The sequence below is a fragment of the Phocoena sinus genome, chromosome 20 (genome assembly GCF_008692025.1).
Source record: "Phocoena sinus isolate mPhoSin1 chromosome 20, mPhoSin1.pri, whole genome shotgun sequence".
Taxonomy (NCBI): Eukaryota; Metazoa; Chordata; class Mammalia; order Artiodactyla; family Phocoenidae; genus Phocoena; species Phocoena sinus.
The window spans coordinates 50,912,790-50,927,648 of NC_045782.1; the positions used below are offsets into that span (position 1 = coordinate 50,912,790).

A 14,859-nucleotide genomic window follows, 5' to 3' on the forward strand; every position below is an offset into this window, starting at 1 on the left:
GGGTCAGCCGTGAGGAGCTAGGGGGCAGGGGCTTGGCCCAAAGGGATAGTGGATGCCTGTGGGTCTTGTGGGAGATTTGGTTGGAGAAGAAGCCAGGTTGGGGTCACATGGAGGGGCTCAAGGGGGTCCTTGAGAAGATGGTGTCAAATCTCTAGACCCCTGTGTTCCCCGAGCCCCATCAGGGGTCTGGCTGGGTGGAGGGGAGGGCCGTCCTGGCAGAAGCAGTGCGGTCCATTCCCTGCGCCCCCCAGCCCTTCATCCCACACCCCGTGGGACAGAGGACCCACAGTAACCGTGGGTGCCCAGGGTGGGTGGGTGGGGGAGCTGGGAGGTGGCCCCTGCCCTTCCCTGCTCCCGGCTGCCTCCATTCCAGGGATGAGGATGGGAAGGGGCAGCCCTGGGCCTGGGGGAATAAGGGCCCCCTGGGCACCCGGCTCCTTTGGTGAGGACGCTGAAGCAGGGCTGCAGGCCGCCTCCCACTGTCCCCAATTCACCCACCCAGCCACGTGTGGGCACAGTTTGGATGCAGGGGGTCCAGGAGGCCTTGCGTGGACAGACTGGAGGATACAGCACTCGTGCCCCAGCAGGGCAGCCTGGGCCGGGAGCAGCCGCCCTGCCCTCTCTTTATTTCACCCCGACACCCCACCCCAGGACCCTCTGGGAATCACTGTCTCCCTTCAGGCTGAGCTGAGCTGAGCGACAGCAGGGCAGAGAAGGGGACAGCGGGACTGGGTAGGAGCCCCCAGCCTGCCTCCCCACACCCCTGGCACCCGTCCGTGGGCTCCCCGGGGGCGGCCAGTTCAGCAGTCGGTGTGCCTGCGCGGGGAGGCGTGGCCCCGCAGGGAGCACTGCATCTCCCGAAGGCGAGTGAGCCCACAGCACACGGGCCCACGGGGTGGAAGCCGAACCTCTGGTAGAAGGGCACCAGCCTGTCCTCGCACGTGAGCACGGCCAGGCGCACGCCCGGATGGCCGCCCAGGTGGTGCAGGTGGCGCCGGAGCAGGACGGAGCCCTTGCCCTGCCTCCAGAGGGGCGGTGCGCGGCCAGCACGTGCAGGTGGGCCGTGCGGCCCCCGGGCCTGTGCAGTGTCAGCGACTCCTGGGGGCGAGAGGCGGACACGAGTCCAGGTCACCTCTGTGGACACCTGCACCCCCAAACCACCCCCACCTGGGCCAAGGGCAGGTGCCCCTGAGTGCCTCTGATCAGGACCCCCCTCCTACCCAAGGAGACCCCAAATTGAGACCTACATTCCCAGCCCTATGGCGGTCCCTTCATGAGGGCCTTGAGACCGCAAAGGACTGGTCTTGCCCTGGAGAGGACCCACGTCTGTGCTCATCTCTTATCTCGGAGGAAGAAATCCCAGCCTCCAGGCTCCTCCCCCCACCTGGCTGCCTCTGTGAGCGCAGGAGGAGCTGGCGCCATCGGGCAGTGGTCTCTCCCCTGGAGACCCTCCTGGGGCTGGGCATCTCTGCCCCCAGCCCCTTCCTCACCAGAGTGAGTCTCTCCTCAGCCCACAGGGAGCCGACGATGAAGGCCACGAGGCGGCCCTCCACGAACCAGTCCAGGGGCAGCTCAGGACACAGGGCCAGTAAGTGCCGGACCTGGTCCAGGTTCAGGGGGCAGATGCCCGAGACAGAGATGCAGGCTGTGGAGCCGGGCCTGGCGGTGACTCCGTGGTCACTGTACCACATGCCCACTGTCCACTGAGCTTCTGCTCGGATGCTGGGGGCAGGCTCCCTCAGCCCCCAGCCCTGCCCACAGGAAAGCAGAGGATTCAGGGCTGCTCTCCCCACACTTTGCTGAACACACGTGCGTTCTTGCACACGCACAGAAACGCCCAGAGTCAGATACTCTGGGCTCCCAACTGCCAAGGGCAGGAGGCTCGAGGGTCTTCTCTCCAAGGGCAACAGCGACAGAGTTCAGCAGCGTCCTGGACCCTGTTGGGGGGTTACCCACCCTCTCACTCAATCTCAGACACGCCGCCAGGAGCATCCTCTGGGGTGAGGCAGCAAAACTCGGTGGGGAGCGTGTGGCGCCGCTGGTGACTTGGGGGCTCCGGGATCCCGGGTGGCAGGCGCAGAGCCACAGGCTTCAGGTAGTGGATGCTCTGAGTGGACCTCCTGGCCGCCGCTGCTACCCTGGGGGCCCCAGCTTCAGAAGTGGCCTCTGTGATGAGGAGGGCCCCTCTGCACCTGTTGTGGAGGAGCGACGGTCAGGGGTCTGGTCCTCAACTCCCGGGGGGCCGTCCAGGGTGATGGTGCATCTTGCCTCTTTTGTAGGGGACCTGGAGTGGGGAGTCTGGGGGCCGGGGTGGAGCGGGCAAGCAGGGCGTGGACACTTCCTACCCTGTCCCTGTTCACTGGGTCCCCGGCTCACTGTTTGTCTCTTTCCCTGACCGTCTGCTGATGTGCACTTCTTAGAGGTGGCCGTCCCTCCCTTACAAAGCCCCAAGTCCTGCACGTCGCCCTGACCTCCCTCCTCCACCTTCTCTCCCCACATCTCCAAGCCCCAAGCAGGGGACTCCCGTTCTTGAATTCTGGGAGCCCAGGGGCAGGGGTCCCACTTATCACGACTGTGGGGCAGGGGCTCCAATGTTCCCCCCACAGAGCCAATCACCCCAGGGGTCATCCACAGGCTCAGGACCAGAAAAATCCAGACTCCTGGGTACACGGCTGTTGTAGCAAGTGTGGCCGGGCAGCACGTGATGCTGACCTCAGAGATTTCTAATCCCCCACCCGCCCCGCCTCCATATTACAGAAAGGTCGAAGTCAGCAGGGCTCCGGCCACCCTGTGCCTTGTCCCTGCGTGCTGAGGGTGAAACCTCAGATGGCACACGGTTGCAGGGGATTACAGTGGCTGGCTGAGGCCCCAGAGTTTTGGGGGAAGAGCGCGGGGCTAAGCCTCATGGGTCCTCTCTAATCCCTGCCTTGGCGCCAACTGGCTGGCACAGGCATTCACCCTCTGTCCCCTGGAAGCCTGGGCAAGCCCACCTCTGAGGGTCCTTCCGGCTCTGGCAGCCTGAGTGTGCCATCATTTAGAGCACTTGCCTGGTGGCCAATTAGAACTGCAGACCCAGAGGGGAGGGGACAGTCCGGGTACTGGATGTAAAGTCAACGTCATCAAATGTCCCGGTGTGGGGACGGCTCAGGGGCTTCTCTCCAGACCCCTGTTGGTAGGGTTTTGCTCTTTGTGCCACAGTCTCCCTCCAGCACCAGCTCCCTTGAGAGGGTCCTGCGACCACGGCTCCCCCAGCTCTGACTGCTCATCCTGCCCCCACTCTGCACTTCTTCTCCCATGATGGCTCCCATTTAGGGGTCCCACCGTCACCCCCTCCAGCCTGGTCTCCTTTGGGGCCTCCTGGCCCGCCAGACAGGGATACACACATCTGGGCAACAGCTGTGGCTGGCTGCCAGATCTCTCCTACAGGCTCTGTAGTCCCAGGCAAATCCTGGGCTATGGCTGGGCTCCTGTTCCAGGGCTCCAGAACATTCTATGACAATTGGAGGCAGGTTGTCCAGGGCACATGGTGAACCCCAGAGGGCCATGGGACCTGACTGCCCACCTGCCCCAGCAGAGCCTGGCCTCTGATCCGGCTGAGCCCCCATCCCACTAATGCTCCATAGCGGTGGGATGACGGGTACAGACTTGGCTGTCCTCACGATGGAGTGGACATCTGAGTCACAGTATGGGAAGAACATTCTGAGGGACCGCGTGTCTCCACAGGGAAGCTGGGGCCCAAGCTTGGGGATGTTCTCTCTGGGTTGGAGGGGGCAACCATTAACAGGAAGAAAGATGAGGAAATGAGCAGACCCAGGATCAGGACACACCCCAGAACCCAAGGAGGGGCCAGCAGCAACTCATGCAGCCCAGAGTGGAGAAAAGATCTTAGATTCCCCTAGCAAGGAGGCTTCTGATGGCTGTTAAGAGTCCTTCCAGGGCTTCCCTGGTGGCGCAGTGGTTGAGAGTCCTCCTGCCGATGCGGGGGACGCAGGTTCGTGCCCCGGTCGGGAAGATCCCACATGCCGCGGAGCGGCTGGGCCCGTGAGCCATGGCCGCTGAGCCTGCGCGTCCAGAGCCTGTGCTCCGCAACGGGAGAGGCCACAACAGTGAGAGGCCCGCGTACCGCAAAAAAAAAAAAAAAAGTCCTTCCAGGACAGAGGGGTGGGGTGGGGTGGGGTGGGGACCAGATGCAGTGTTTTGGGGGGCCCCGAAACACTCTGATGATGCCTCTGAGACCCCAGTTTTCCCAGCAGAGCAACCAAAAGGCCTGGACAGGCAGGGAAGGCAGCCCTCAGTTCAGGCACTTGGGCAACTAGTTGCATTTTCTGGTGGTTTTGAGGGTGGCATCCTTTTCTCATTCCTCCCCTGCACTTAAGATAGGCTCTGCACACCTGGCACGGAGCACATTTTGCCTAATCATATTTACTTTTCCAACCATAATCTGTCACTAGCAGGGGACAGAGGCTGAGATGGAGAATTGTGTGCAGGAGTTTCACTGGGCGAGCTCCCGGGAGCGTATAAACCTCTGGAAAACAGAAATTGTATTGAACGTGTGGCGATGTGCTAGATACAGAGACCAGGAGCCTATCAACTAGGTGGCGATTCTGTTGAGGAGGATGACACTTAGCTCGTTGATTTTCTGTGGATTTATTTTGAAGCCTCCTTTGCATAGATAGGCTGACATCACTGCAGGGCTGAATGTGGCCCCGTCCTTATTTAGGGTTCAAAATCTGCCACATTACACAGGCAGTTTCCTCAGGAACTTTCCAGACCTTTCTGCAACGGAGGTGTCAAAAGCAGGAAGAGTTCGCCACCTCCTGGAGAAAGAGGGGACCTACGGCTTCCTGAGCATCTGGAGCCCCACTCTCCAACGGAAAGATCCCGTGAGCCGCATATGTGATTTTCAATTTTCTAGTAGCCACGTGAGAAAAAGCCAAAAGAAACAGGTTAATTTGATTTTAAAAAAATATTGTATTTAACCCAATATATATAAAGTTATTGTCATTTCAACAAGTAATCAATATAAAAATTATTAGACATGTTTCATACTCTGGTTTTTTTGTTCTTTTATACACTGAGTCTTCATAATCCAGTGTCAATTCAGACCAGCCACATCTCAAGTGCTCAAGACCCACAGGTGGTTAGGGGCCACGGCAGTGGGCAGTCCAGATCTAGAAACTGAAGTTTAAGGAGAGAGCAATGGTGGGGGGAGGCACATGTGTATGTGTGTGCACGTGTGTGTATACATGTGTATATGTACGTATGTGCACGTGGGGTGAATGTGCCTGTGTAGGGTGTGTGTCTAGGACAAATGGAGAACTTGGGACTTGAGCAAAGACAGAGGTGTCCCAGAGACCTGTTGGCACCATCGGGACCTTTGAGAGAAGTTGGTTTGTTTTGTTCAATCATTCAACAAAATTTTTTTAAAATTGACATATAGTTGATTTACAATGTTGTGTTAATTTCTGCTGTATAGCAAAGTGATTCAGTTATACATATATATACAGTCTTTTTCATATATTTTCCGTTATGGTTTATCACAGGATATTGAATATAGTTCCCTGGGCCGTGCAGTAGGACCTTGTTGTTTATCCATTCTATATATAATAGTTTGCATCTGCTAACCCCAAACTCCTAATCCATCCCTCCCCCACCCCCTACCCCTCTGACAACCGCAAGTCTGTTTTCTATGTCTGTGAGTCTTTTTCTCAACAAAAATCTTTTGAGTACCTACTATGAATCAGAACTATGCTGGATGCTGGAATACAAAGGTACAAAGAAGATACGGTCCCACAGGAGAGACAGGCATGCAAATAAATGGTTGTAATAGAGGGAAATAAATGCAATCAGACAGGTATGACCAGGTAAGCGGGGAAAATAGGGCTCTTGGAAGACTTCATAGATAAGAAGCCCCAAGCTGGGGCTTCCCTGGTGGCGCAGTGGTTAAGAATACGCCTGCCAATGCAGGACACACGGGTTTGAGCCCTGGTCCGGGAAGATCCCACATGCTGTGGAGCAATAAAGCCCATGCACCACAACTGCTGAGCCTGCGCTCTAGAGCCCGCCAGTCACAAGTACTGGAGCCCATGCTCCGCATCAAGAGAAGCCACTGCAATGAGAAGGCTGCACACCGCAATGAAGAGTAGCCCCTGCTCTCAGCAACTAGAGAAGGCCCGTGTGCAGCAACAAAGACGCAACTCAGCCATAAATAAATAAATAGATAGATAGATAGAATAAAAAGAAGCCCCAAGCTGAGTATTGTAAGATGAAAAGGAGTTCTTTAGGTAAAACCATGGGTTGAAGTAGAGGAATAAAAAATTACAAGCAGGGCTGCCTTGGTGGAGCAGTGGTTGAGAGTCTGTCTGCCGATGCAGGGGGACGTGGGTTCGTGCCCTGGTCCGGGAAGATCCCACATGCCGCGGAGCGGCTGGGCCCGTGAGCCATGGCCGCTGAGCCTGCGCATCCGGAGCCTGTGCTCCGCAACGGGAGAGGCCACAACAGTGAGAGGCCCGTGTACCGCAAAAAAAAAAGAAAAGAAAAGAAAAGAAAAAATTACAAGCAGATGGTGAAGCAAGTGCAAAGGCATGGTGGCCCCAAAACGTTGGGATACTGGCGTGAGCAGCTGAGGCCAGAGCGTGGACTGTGTGCACTGGGTGCAGAGCTGGAAGGCGGGGTGGGAGGTAGGTGGAAGGAACCAATTCATAAAGGGGCCCTTGTGCCATTCTCTGGTGGACCATGGAAAGCCACAGAAAGACGCTAAACTAAGAAGTCGAATGGTCATGTTTATATTTTCAATCTCCCGGGAACTAGGTGGTGAGGCGACTACAGCAATGGCGTAGGCAAGGGATGGAGATGAATTAATAGCAGCAGCTAACGTTGATCAAGCTCCTACATTGTGCAGGCAGGTGCAAAGCACCTCCCATTCATCACGTCAGTTAAATTCTCAATAGCCCTATCTAGTAGGTAGTTATTATTCCCATTTTACAGAAAGGAAACCAAGGCTCAGAGAAGTAAAATAAGTTGCCCAAGGTCACATAGTGAGTCAGCGGCAGCACAAGCTTCAAACCCACGTTCATCTAACGGCAGAACCCCAGCCTTAGCCACTGTACCATCCCATCACCACTCCCGCACCAGCCCCCGTGGAGCTGCCCTCCGAGGAGCAGCTCTGGATTTGGGGTTGTGAAAAGGGAGTAGAGGGACCATGACCTGGGCTTTGATGACTTACGGAGCTCAATATCGAGGGCTGACCCTCAGGTGGCCAACTCGGTACCCAGGTAAGTGACCCTGCCATCAACCTGGATGAGGACTCTGAGAAAAGGAAGGGGTTTGGGGAGAAGATGCCACTTGGCACCCGTGGCTGGTCATCCAGGAAACACCCACGTGTTGGTGCTGGGGTGTCGGTGGTGAAGAGCATGGCCTGAGTAAACCACTGCAGCCCTGTTGTTCTGCAAGCTGGTCTGGTGGATTTGCTGTCTTTGGCCCCTGTATCCTCAAGAAGGAGGGAAGCAGGATGAGCCTGCCAAGCCTGGGCTCTCACTATGGCTCAGCCTTCCCACTGTTGCCCTCAGCACAAAGTGTTTCATGCAGTGGATTGCAACCCATCCTCAGAGTCAGGAGTGAGAATGGCCAAAGGCCAGCTGGTCTGGGTCCTGATTCTGACTGTACTGCAGGGTGACCTTGGGAAGACCCCACACTTGGTTCTCCCAGGGCATCAATGCAAGGAGAGGTGAGGCTCCAGGGACAAGAAGAGCCCCTTTAACTCTAAGAGCCCGTGATTCTAGAGAGCAACACACAGCTGGATCTCAGAGGTGTTTCTCCAGCCAGCCACTGAGGTGTGGGAGGACTCTCCAGGGCAGCTCCCCTCCTGTCCCACTTTCTGAACTAAAGCCCCCAGTGCTGAAGCCAGCCTAGAGCCCCCCAAACACTCATTGCAGGGTAGAAGGACCTCTCTGAGCCCGTCTGAATTTGCTCCTACACGGAGGTTTGGAGAGGCCGGGCAGGGTAAGGCACCCCCAGGGGGCGGTGTGGGGCCCATGCGCACTTCATGCATGGGTCTGGAGAGGCAGCCAGTGGCCAGTTAAGATAGGGACAAGACACGGCCTGCTTCCCAGAGATCAGCTCACTTTGCTGTCAGCTCTGCTGCCTCCTGCACCTGGCCAGCTCCTTAGCAAGGGGAGTGGCCAGGCTAGCTCAGTTTCTGGCAGGCACATTTGTAAATAAGCAAAATTCTCCCAAGAAGCATCTCTATTCGCCAAGAAGGGCTAGGTGTTGGGGCCATGAGAGAAGGGGGTTTCTCCATTGGGGAATAAAGGGTTTTTTTCATTCAACAATAGTGAAAATAAAAATCAGGCAGTCGCTTCCATCCAGGCTCACCCCACTCGCCAGCCTGGATGTAAAGAGACACTGTCTGGGGGTTTGGGGTTTGGGAAGGAGTCAAGACTCAAACCTTGTCCAGGGCATCTCAGGTCTGAGTGAGGGCACTGAAGGTCACCACGAGGTGGGGAGGAATGCACTGAGCCTCTCTCTGTAAAAGGGCTCGGATGAAGCTCAAACTGGGGGTGATAGAACGGGCTTTGAGGGACTTCCCTGGTGGTCCAGTGCCTAAGACTCTGCCTTCCTAATGCAGGGGGCCCGGGTTTGACCTTTGGTTGGGGAACTAGACACCACGTGCTGCAACTACGAGTTCGCATGCCACAACTAAAAGATCCCGCATGCCGCAACAAATATCGCGCACGTGGCAACGAAGATCCTGCATGTAGCAACAAAGACCCGGCGCAGCCAAATAAATAAAATATGAAAAAAAGAGAAGAAAGGGCTTTGAGATAGCATGGGCAGGAGAGGGCTAGAGAGCGCTGCTCTCCCCCACCCCAGCTTCAACTCCTCAGGTATACAGAGAGGATGGGAAACTGGCCAAGTGGAAGTACAGAAACCTCAGACTGTACCCACCAAGATGTTACATTATTGCGTGCCAGTGCTGTGCCAGGCACTCACTAGGCACCAGGGTTACACATATAAATACAAGAGGATCCACGTGCTCAAAACAAGTTTAGCAAGGGAGGGGTCAGCATTTGAAATCTAGGTCTCTTGCCTACAGCCTAGAACGTTCTTGGTGGTGGTGCGGGAGCGGGGCACAGCACAGTCTGGTGCAGTGCTTCACAAAGTAGGGGCTCATACTTCCTCCCTCACAGGCAGATAATCTACGTAAAGGTGGGTAATCTATGCAAGCACTTATCATAGTACCTGGCATTAAGTTACAGCTCAATAAATGGTTGCTATTATTAGCTGTTATTATAAGAAGTCACAGAATAAACACGGCACATCTTCCTGGAGTGCTAATTTTACTCAACGATTAGGGAAAAAAGGACATTCTTTTTATATTAAAACAAACACTGGCATAAGCTGGAGTAGAACGCAAAGCTCACTTGGATTTTTGACCTCAAACAAAGATTTCGGGCGTTCATTGCCCTGACCCTCCTAACGACTTGCCCTGACCCCCCCATCCCTTGATGGACACAGGACTAGAAAAGCCCCTGCAGGGACTTCCCTGGCGGTCCAGTGGTTAGGACTCCATGCTCTCACTGCTGAGGGCCCGGGGTTGGGTTCAATCCCTGGTTGGGGAACTAACATCCCACAAGCCACGCGGCGTGGCCAAAAAAAGAGACCCTGCACTTGAGTCGGGAAACCTGGGTTCCAACCTGGCTCTGCCAGTTTCTACCTTGTGACCTTAGGTGCTGAATTCCTTGGGTTCTGTTTCCTCACTGGTACAAGAGGGTTAATTACACCTATATTCCAGATTGTGATAACAAACAAGATAATGTATGTGAATGTGCCTGGCAAAGTGCCTGGTCAATAATAGGTGATCAATAAATGTTAGGTGATCGGGGCCAAGGAGACAGAGCTAAAGGGACATGGTAGATGGAATAGAAGTTACTATGTCACTGCTACTAAGCCTCCCAGGTCCTTATGGGGAAGGGAGTGGGGAACTGTGTCCTTACAGCAATGATTCCAGATGGCCATTCTGCACTGTGGTCTGTGATGGGAAGCCGATGATTTGGGAACCCAGCTGTGGCCCTGAATCATATACTAATTCCCCTTAAGCTCTTTTTCTATATCTTAGTATGTGAGTTTTCTAAGATACAGGTCCATGTCTTAGTATGTGAGTTTTCTAAGATACAGGCCCGTATTGGGCCCCCCCCCGCCCCAAGCCCAATAATTACCAATATTACTTATTACTCAATAAGTACTTGGCTCAGGGCATCTCATGTACTCAGGTTGCCATCTGTGCTTCATGCATGTTCTTCTTTTTTTTTTTTCTATTTTTTTAAAATGTTTTTTTCTTTCATGAGTGTTCTTATAACTTTTCCATGAGTGTAGTCTGTATCCTCGGCAGCCTATAAAGTACCCAATGGGGCTTCCCTGGTGGCGCAGTGGTTGAGAGTCCGCCTGCCGATGCAGGGGACATGGGTTCGTGCCCCGGTCCAGGGAGATCCCACATGCTGCAGAGCAGCTGGGCCTGTGAGCCATGGCAGCTAAGCCTGTGCGTCCGGAGCCTGTGCTCCGCAACGGGAGAGGCCACAGCAGTGAGAGGCCCGCGTACACCAAAAAAAAAAAAAAAAAAAAAAAAAAAAAAAAATGTACCCAATGACTTTTGGGAAGAACCTAAATACTGTAATATCGAATCATCTTACTAATCTTCCATTGATGGTCTTGCAGAAAATTGTGGAAAAAGAAAAAAGATTTTAACTGAGAAAGGTGAGCGCTATATCTTGATTATTCCTAATTTCCTTTCAACAACCCATTATGAATCTGTCTGCTGAGAATACATCTAAATCTTTTGGAACTTACTTAGGAGACACATTAGTATAATTACTTTTTATATTTTAAAATGGCAATCTGGAGCAGATCATAGGTCTAAGAGTTCTTTCAATCTAGAATTTTAGTCTAGGCAGGGGGCTTGAAATATTATAATAATGTAATATTATAAAAAAAGTTCCTTTATTGAGGGAACTATATGCCAGGCACTGCTCTATTTCACTTAATCCTCTCAAATGCCAGATGAGACGGGTACTGCTATTACCTCCCCAATTTTACAGATGAGAAAATTAAGGTGAAAACAAGTTTATCAGCTTGCCAACTTTATAAGACTAGTAAGTGGCAGTGCTTGAAAATTGGAATCAAACTCTTCTTGTTCGTTATGCGGGCTTTCTCTAGTTGTGGTGAGCAGGGGCTACTCTTCCTTGCGGCACGCAGGCTTCTCATTGTGGTGGCTTCTCTTGTTGCGGAGCACGGGCTCTAGGTGCGCGGGCTCAGTACCTCCACAGCATGTGGGATCTTCCCGGGCCTGGGACTGAACGCATGTACCCTGCATTGGCAGGCAGATTCTCACACTGCGCCACCGGGGAATCCCCTATGGCTTCTACTCTTAACTACCTCACTATCCTACCTCTTGCCATGCATAAGCCTCAAGGAGCTTGAGGCTTATTTAGAGCTTGAGGCTTATTTACTCATTTAGATGTATTTAAAGTCAAACCACAGGGGCCACTAACACTTGCTTACCTTTCTTATTTATTTATTTAATTTAATTTATTTTTGGCTGCGTTGGGTCATCATTGTTGCGCGCGGGCTTTCTCTAGTTGCGGCGAGCGGGGGCTACTCTTCATTGTGGTGCACGGGCTTCTCATTGCGGTGGCTTCTCTTGTTGCGGAGCACGGGCTCTAGGCACTCAAGCTTCAGTAGTTTCGCCGCGCGGGCTCAGTAGTTGTGGCTCTCGGGCTCTAGAGCGCAGGCTCAACAGTTGTGGTGCACGGGCTTAGTTGCTCTGCGGCATGTGGGATCTTCCCGGACCAGGGCTCGAACCCGTGTCCCCTGCATTGGCAGGCGGATTCTAAACCACTGCGCCACCAGGGAAGCCCAACTTGCTTACCTTTCTGATCTTTCTCTGGGACTCCTTCACCAACCCCTTGACCAATCCCTGAGGGGTCATAACCTTCCAGGCTGTGCACGGAATTCCCTAACGCAATACACTCTAGATACACTATGTGGCCTTGCTTACAAGCTGCCTTGGAGCTGCTTTTAAGCTATTTAATGTGTACAGTACATGTTTTGCCTCCCCAACTAGATTGTAAACAACTAGAGGACAGAAACTTTACCTTGTTCTTTCTGTATCCCTCTCAGTGCCTATGACTAGACTGGAGACGCCAGGGGAGCTCATTAAGTGTTGTTGACACTCTTCGGACCATCCTCCGTCCCACCTCGGCCACTCCCCTTTTCCTCGGTGACCACTCTACTTCCTCCTGCTGGGTCCCCACCCCAGCCCGCTCCCTCTACTTTTATCCTCTCTGGCCCAGCTCGCCCTCGTGGAGTTCATCCGTTCCCACCACGTCCCCACCACGTCCCCCGCCCCAGGCAGAATCTCCAGCGTCCCCTAGCGACAAGGCGGTAGCCCCTAGCAACCGCATCTCGGTTTCCTGACGACGACGGCACGTAAGGTCACGTCAGCGCGCCGTGGTTCCGCCCCCGGCGCCGGCTGGCCCCGCCTGCCCGCGCCTCTTTCGTCGCCGCCGCTGGTGCCGTTTCTGCTGCCGCTGCTGCTGCCGCCACCGCCGCCGCCGCCCGAGACTCGCGCAGAGCAGTTATGGCGGATCCAGCAGCACCCGCACCCGCGCCCGCAGTCTCGGCTCCCGCCCAGGTCCCAGACACGGCCCCGGACGAGACCTCGGCCCCGGACGCAGCCCCCGCCCCGGCCCCGGCGCCCGCCCCGGACTCGGCCTCCGGGCCGTCCTCGGACTCCGGTCCCGAAGCCGGCTCGCAGCGGCTGCTGTTCTCTCACGACCTGGTGTCGGGCCGTTACCGCGGCTCGGTGCACTTCGGGCTGGTGCGCCTCATCCACGGCGAGGACTCGGACTCGGAGGGCGAGGAGGAGGGCCGCGGGAGCTCGGGCTGCTCCGAGGCGGGGGGCGCGGGCCACGAGGAGGGCCGGGCCAGCCCGCTGCGCCGCGGCTACGTGCGCGTCCAGTGGTACCCGGAGGGCGTCAAGCAGCACGTGAAGGAGACCAAGGTGCGGCTGGGCGGCGGGCCGGCGGGCGGGGGCCGGGGCCGGGGCCGGGGGCCGACGGAAGACCGAGTTGGCAGCTAGAGCCCTAGGGTAGGAGTGGAGACGTGCGGGTCGCTGCCCGGAATGGTGCAACTGCAGTGGGCCGAGGTGGGAGGACAAGCCTCAGCGGAGGGGACGCTCCGGTGCAAAGTCATTGCACCAGCCCTGGGCCACCGGGCCCCGGGCTTCCGCACACGGAGGACTTCCAAGCCGTACTAGGCTGCGGTGTCGGCCTCAAGATTGTGTATGGGGACCCACTCTAGTGGGGGGAACTCCTGGGGCTCTCGGGCGCGCTCGGCTTTACACCGGTGCGGCGTTTTGCTGACCCCCAAAGAGCTACATGCTGCATTGTGCATCCAGAAAGGAAGGCCGTGCCGGTCCGGTCCGTGCAGGGAGGGGTTGTGGCATTCCAAAACAAAGATAGAGGTGAAAATCGCGGCCGACATAAAACCGCAAGAAGTTCACTAGATTACAGAATGCGTTATTATGGGTGAAGAAAACCAACTCCTTTGTGTTTTACCTTGTTGTCTCGTTTTAATTGCTGCAGGGAACTTTGAGTAAATCATTAACAATCAGAGCTGTGATATTAATAGTACTGGGGGAGCAGGGAGGGATGTGACAGCTGCTGACTGGGATTGATGACTCTTAAGTACAGTTGGACTAATTGAAAAAAAAAAAAAACTATAGAACTATGGATGGAGGAGAGCCACCCATTTGGAAACCTGAAGGGTTTTTTTTTTTACCTGAGGCCATTAAGGAAACGTCACACTCCCTTATGATGTTGGTGAATACTGCAGTTTTACAAAACTGCAAAAAGCATTCATTGTCATAAACCTGAAACTGTGAACCAAGGTTGGTTTGGTGGTTTTCATGACTTGTTTTCTTGAGTGTGAATTCCTATCAGTGATTCAGACAGACACACACACACCCTGTATTTTTCACCCCTTCTTCATCTCCTCCTCCTCCTCTCCTTCAAGAAAACATTTCGAATGCTTCTTAAAAATTACCACCAGTATCGCTGTGTTGGGAAGCAGGAATCAGGCCTGGGCTGGTTTAGCTGCCTGGGATGTTGAGTGGTGTGATTTCAGGGGAGGGCACTTTAGAAGTTAATCTGGGTTTCTCACACCCTGGGAGACAAAGGTGACCTGCACAGGGGGTCTGTGATGACAGCTCAGGCGGGGGAAAAGGCCCCACTCCCAGGAAGAGCCTATGATCCATTTCCTAGTGGCAGAAGTGACTGCTGATACCAGCAAGGTCTTTTTCCTGGCCAGCGCACGGGCATCCACAGACATAGAAATCTGCACACAGGACCCCTGGCTTCCCCTTAGAGAAATACAAATCAGGCGGTAGCTTCTCTGACTCAGAGAGAAAACGATAAGTTCACGCAAAAGTATGTGGAAAAGATTACTTTTCGCGGCAGAATGCTTCTTAAAAATTACCACCAGTATTGCCGTGTTGGGAAGGGAAGATTTTTGCTCTTTACGCTGTCACACTAGCAAATGGTTGCTAGCGTTTTCCCGTGGGTTCTTAAAAAATGTTTTTCCCGAACCATCTTCTCTAAAGGTTTGTGACTTTGGAACGGAACTCATTTTACTCTGTCATGGCCTCCTGCCCTGGGACTCAGGGAGGCAGGCCTAGCTCACTGCCGGGAGCTGCCATGTCTATCGGTTGTTGTTCCTGTTCGTCTTGACACTGGTGGTTAACTTTGTTTACATTTATGTTCAGTCCGCCTCCCCCCACCATGTGTAATTATACGAAGTTTGACT

At 54.4% G+C, this 14,859-nt stretch overlaps 2 protein-coding genes across 3 annotated transcripts in view; one reads left to right on the forward strand and one right to left on the reverse strand.

The window, feature by feature from the left end:
* Positions 1 to 800: 800 nt before the first annotated feature.
* On the reverse strand, positions 801 to 3,031 carry AANAT (aralkylamine N-acetyltransferase). The gene is given in 6 exon segments (XM_032617512.1): positions 801 to 859; positions 862 to 1,032; positions 1,035 to 1,098; positions 1,491 to 1,645; positions 1,957 to 2,192; positions 2,991 to 3,031. Coding segments are annotated over 6 exon segments (726 nt in total).
* Positions 3,032 to 12,546: 9,515 nt separating this feature from the next.
* UBE2O (ubiquitin conjugating enzyme E2 O) overlaps positions 12,547 to 14,859 on the forward strand; it is a 56,463-nt gene continuing 54,150 nt past the window's right edge. For both annotated transcript variants that reach the window (XM_032617183.1, XM_032617184.1), the window contains exon 1: positions 12,547 to 13,057. In XM_032617183.1, the coding sequence (XP_032473074.1) occupies positions 12,635 to 13,057 (423 nt within the window). In that variant the 5' untranslated portion in view covers positions 12,547 to 12,634. The remainder of the gene's footprint in view (positions 13,058 to 14,859) is intronic.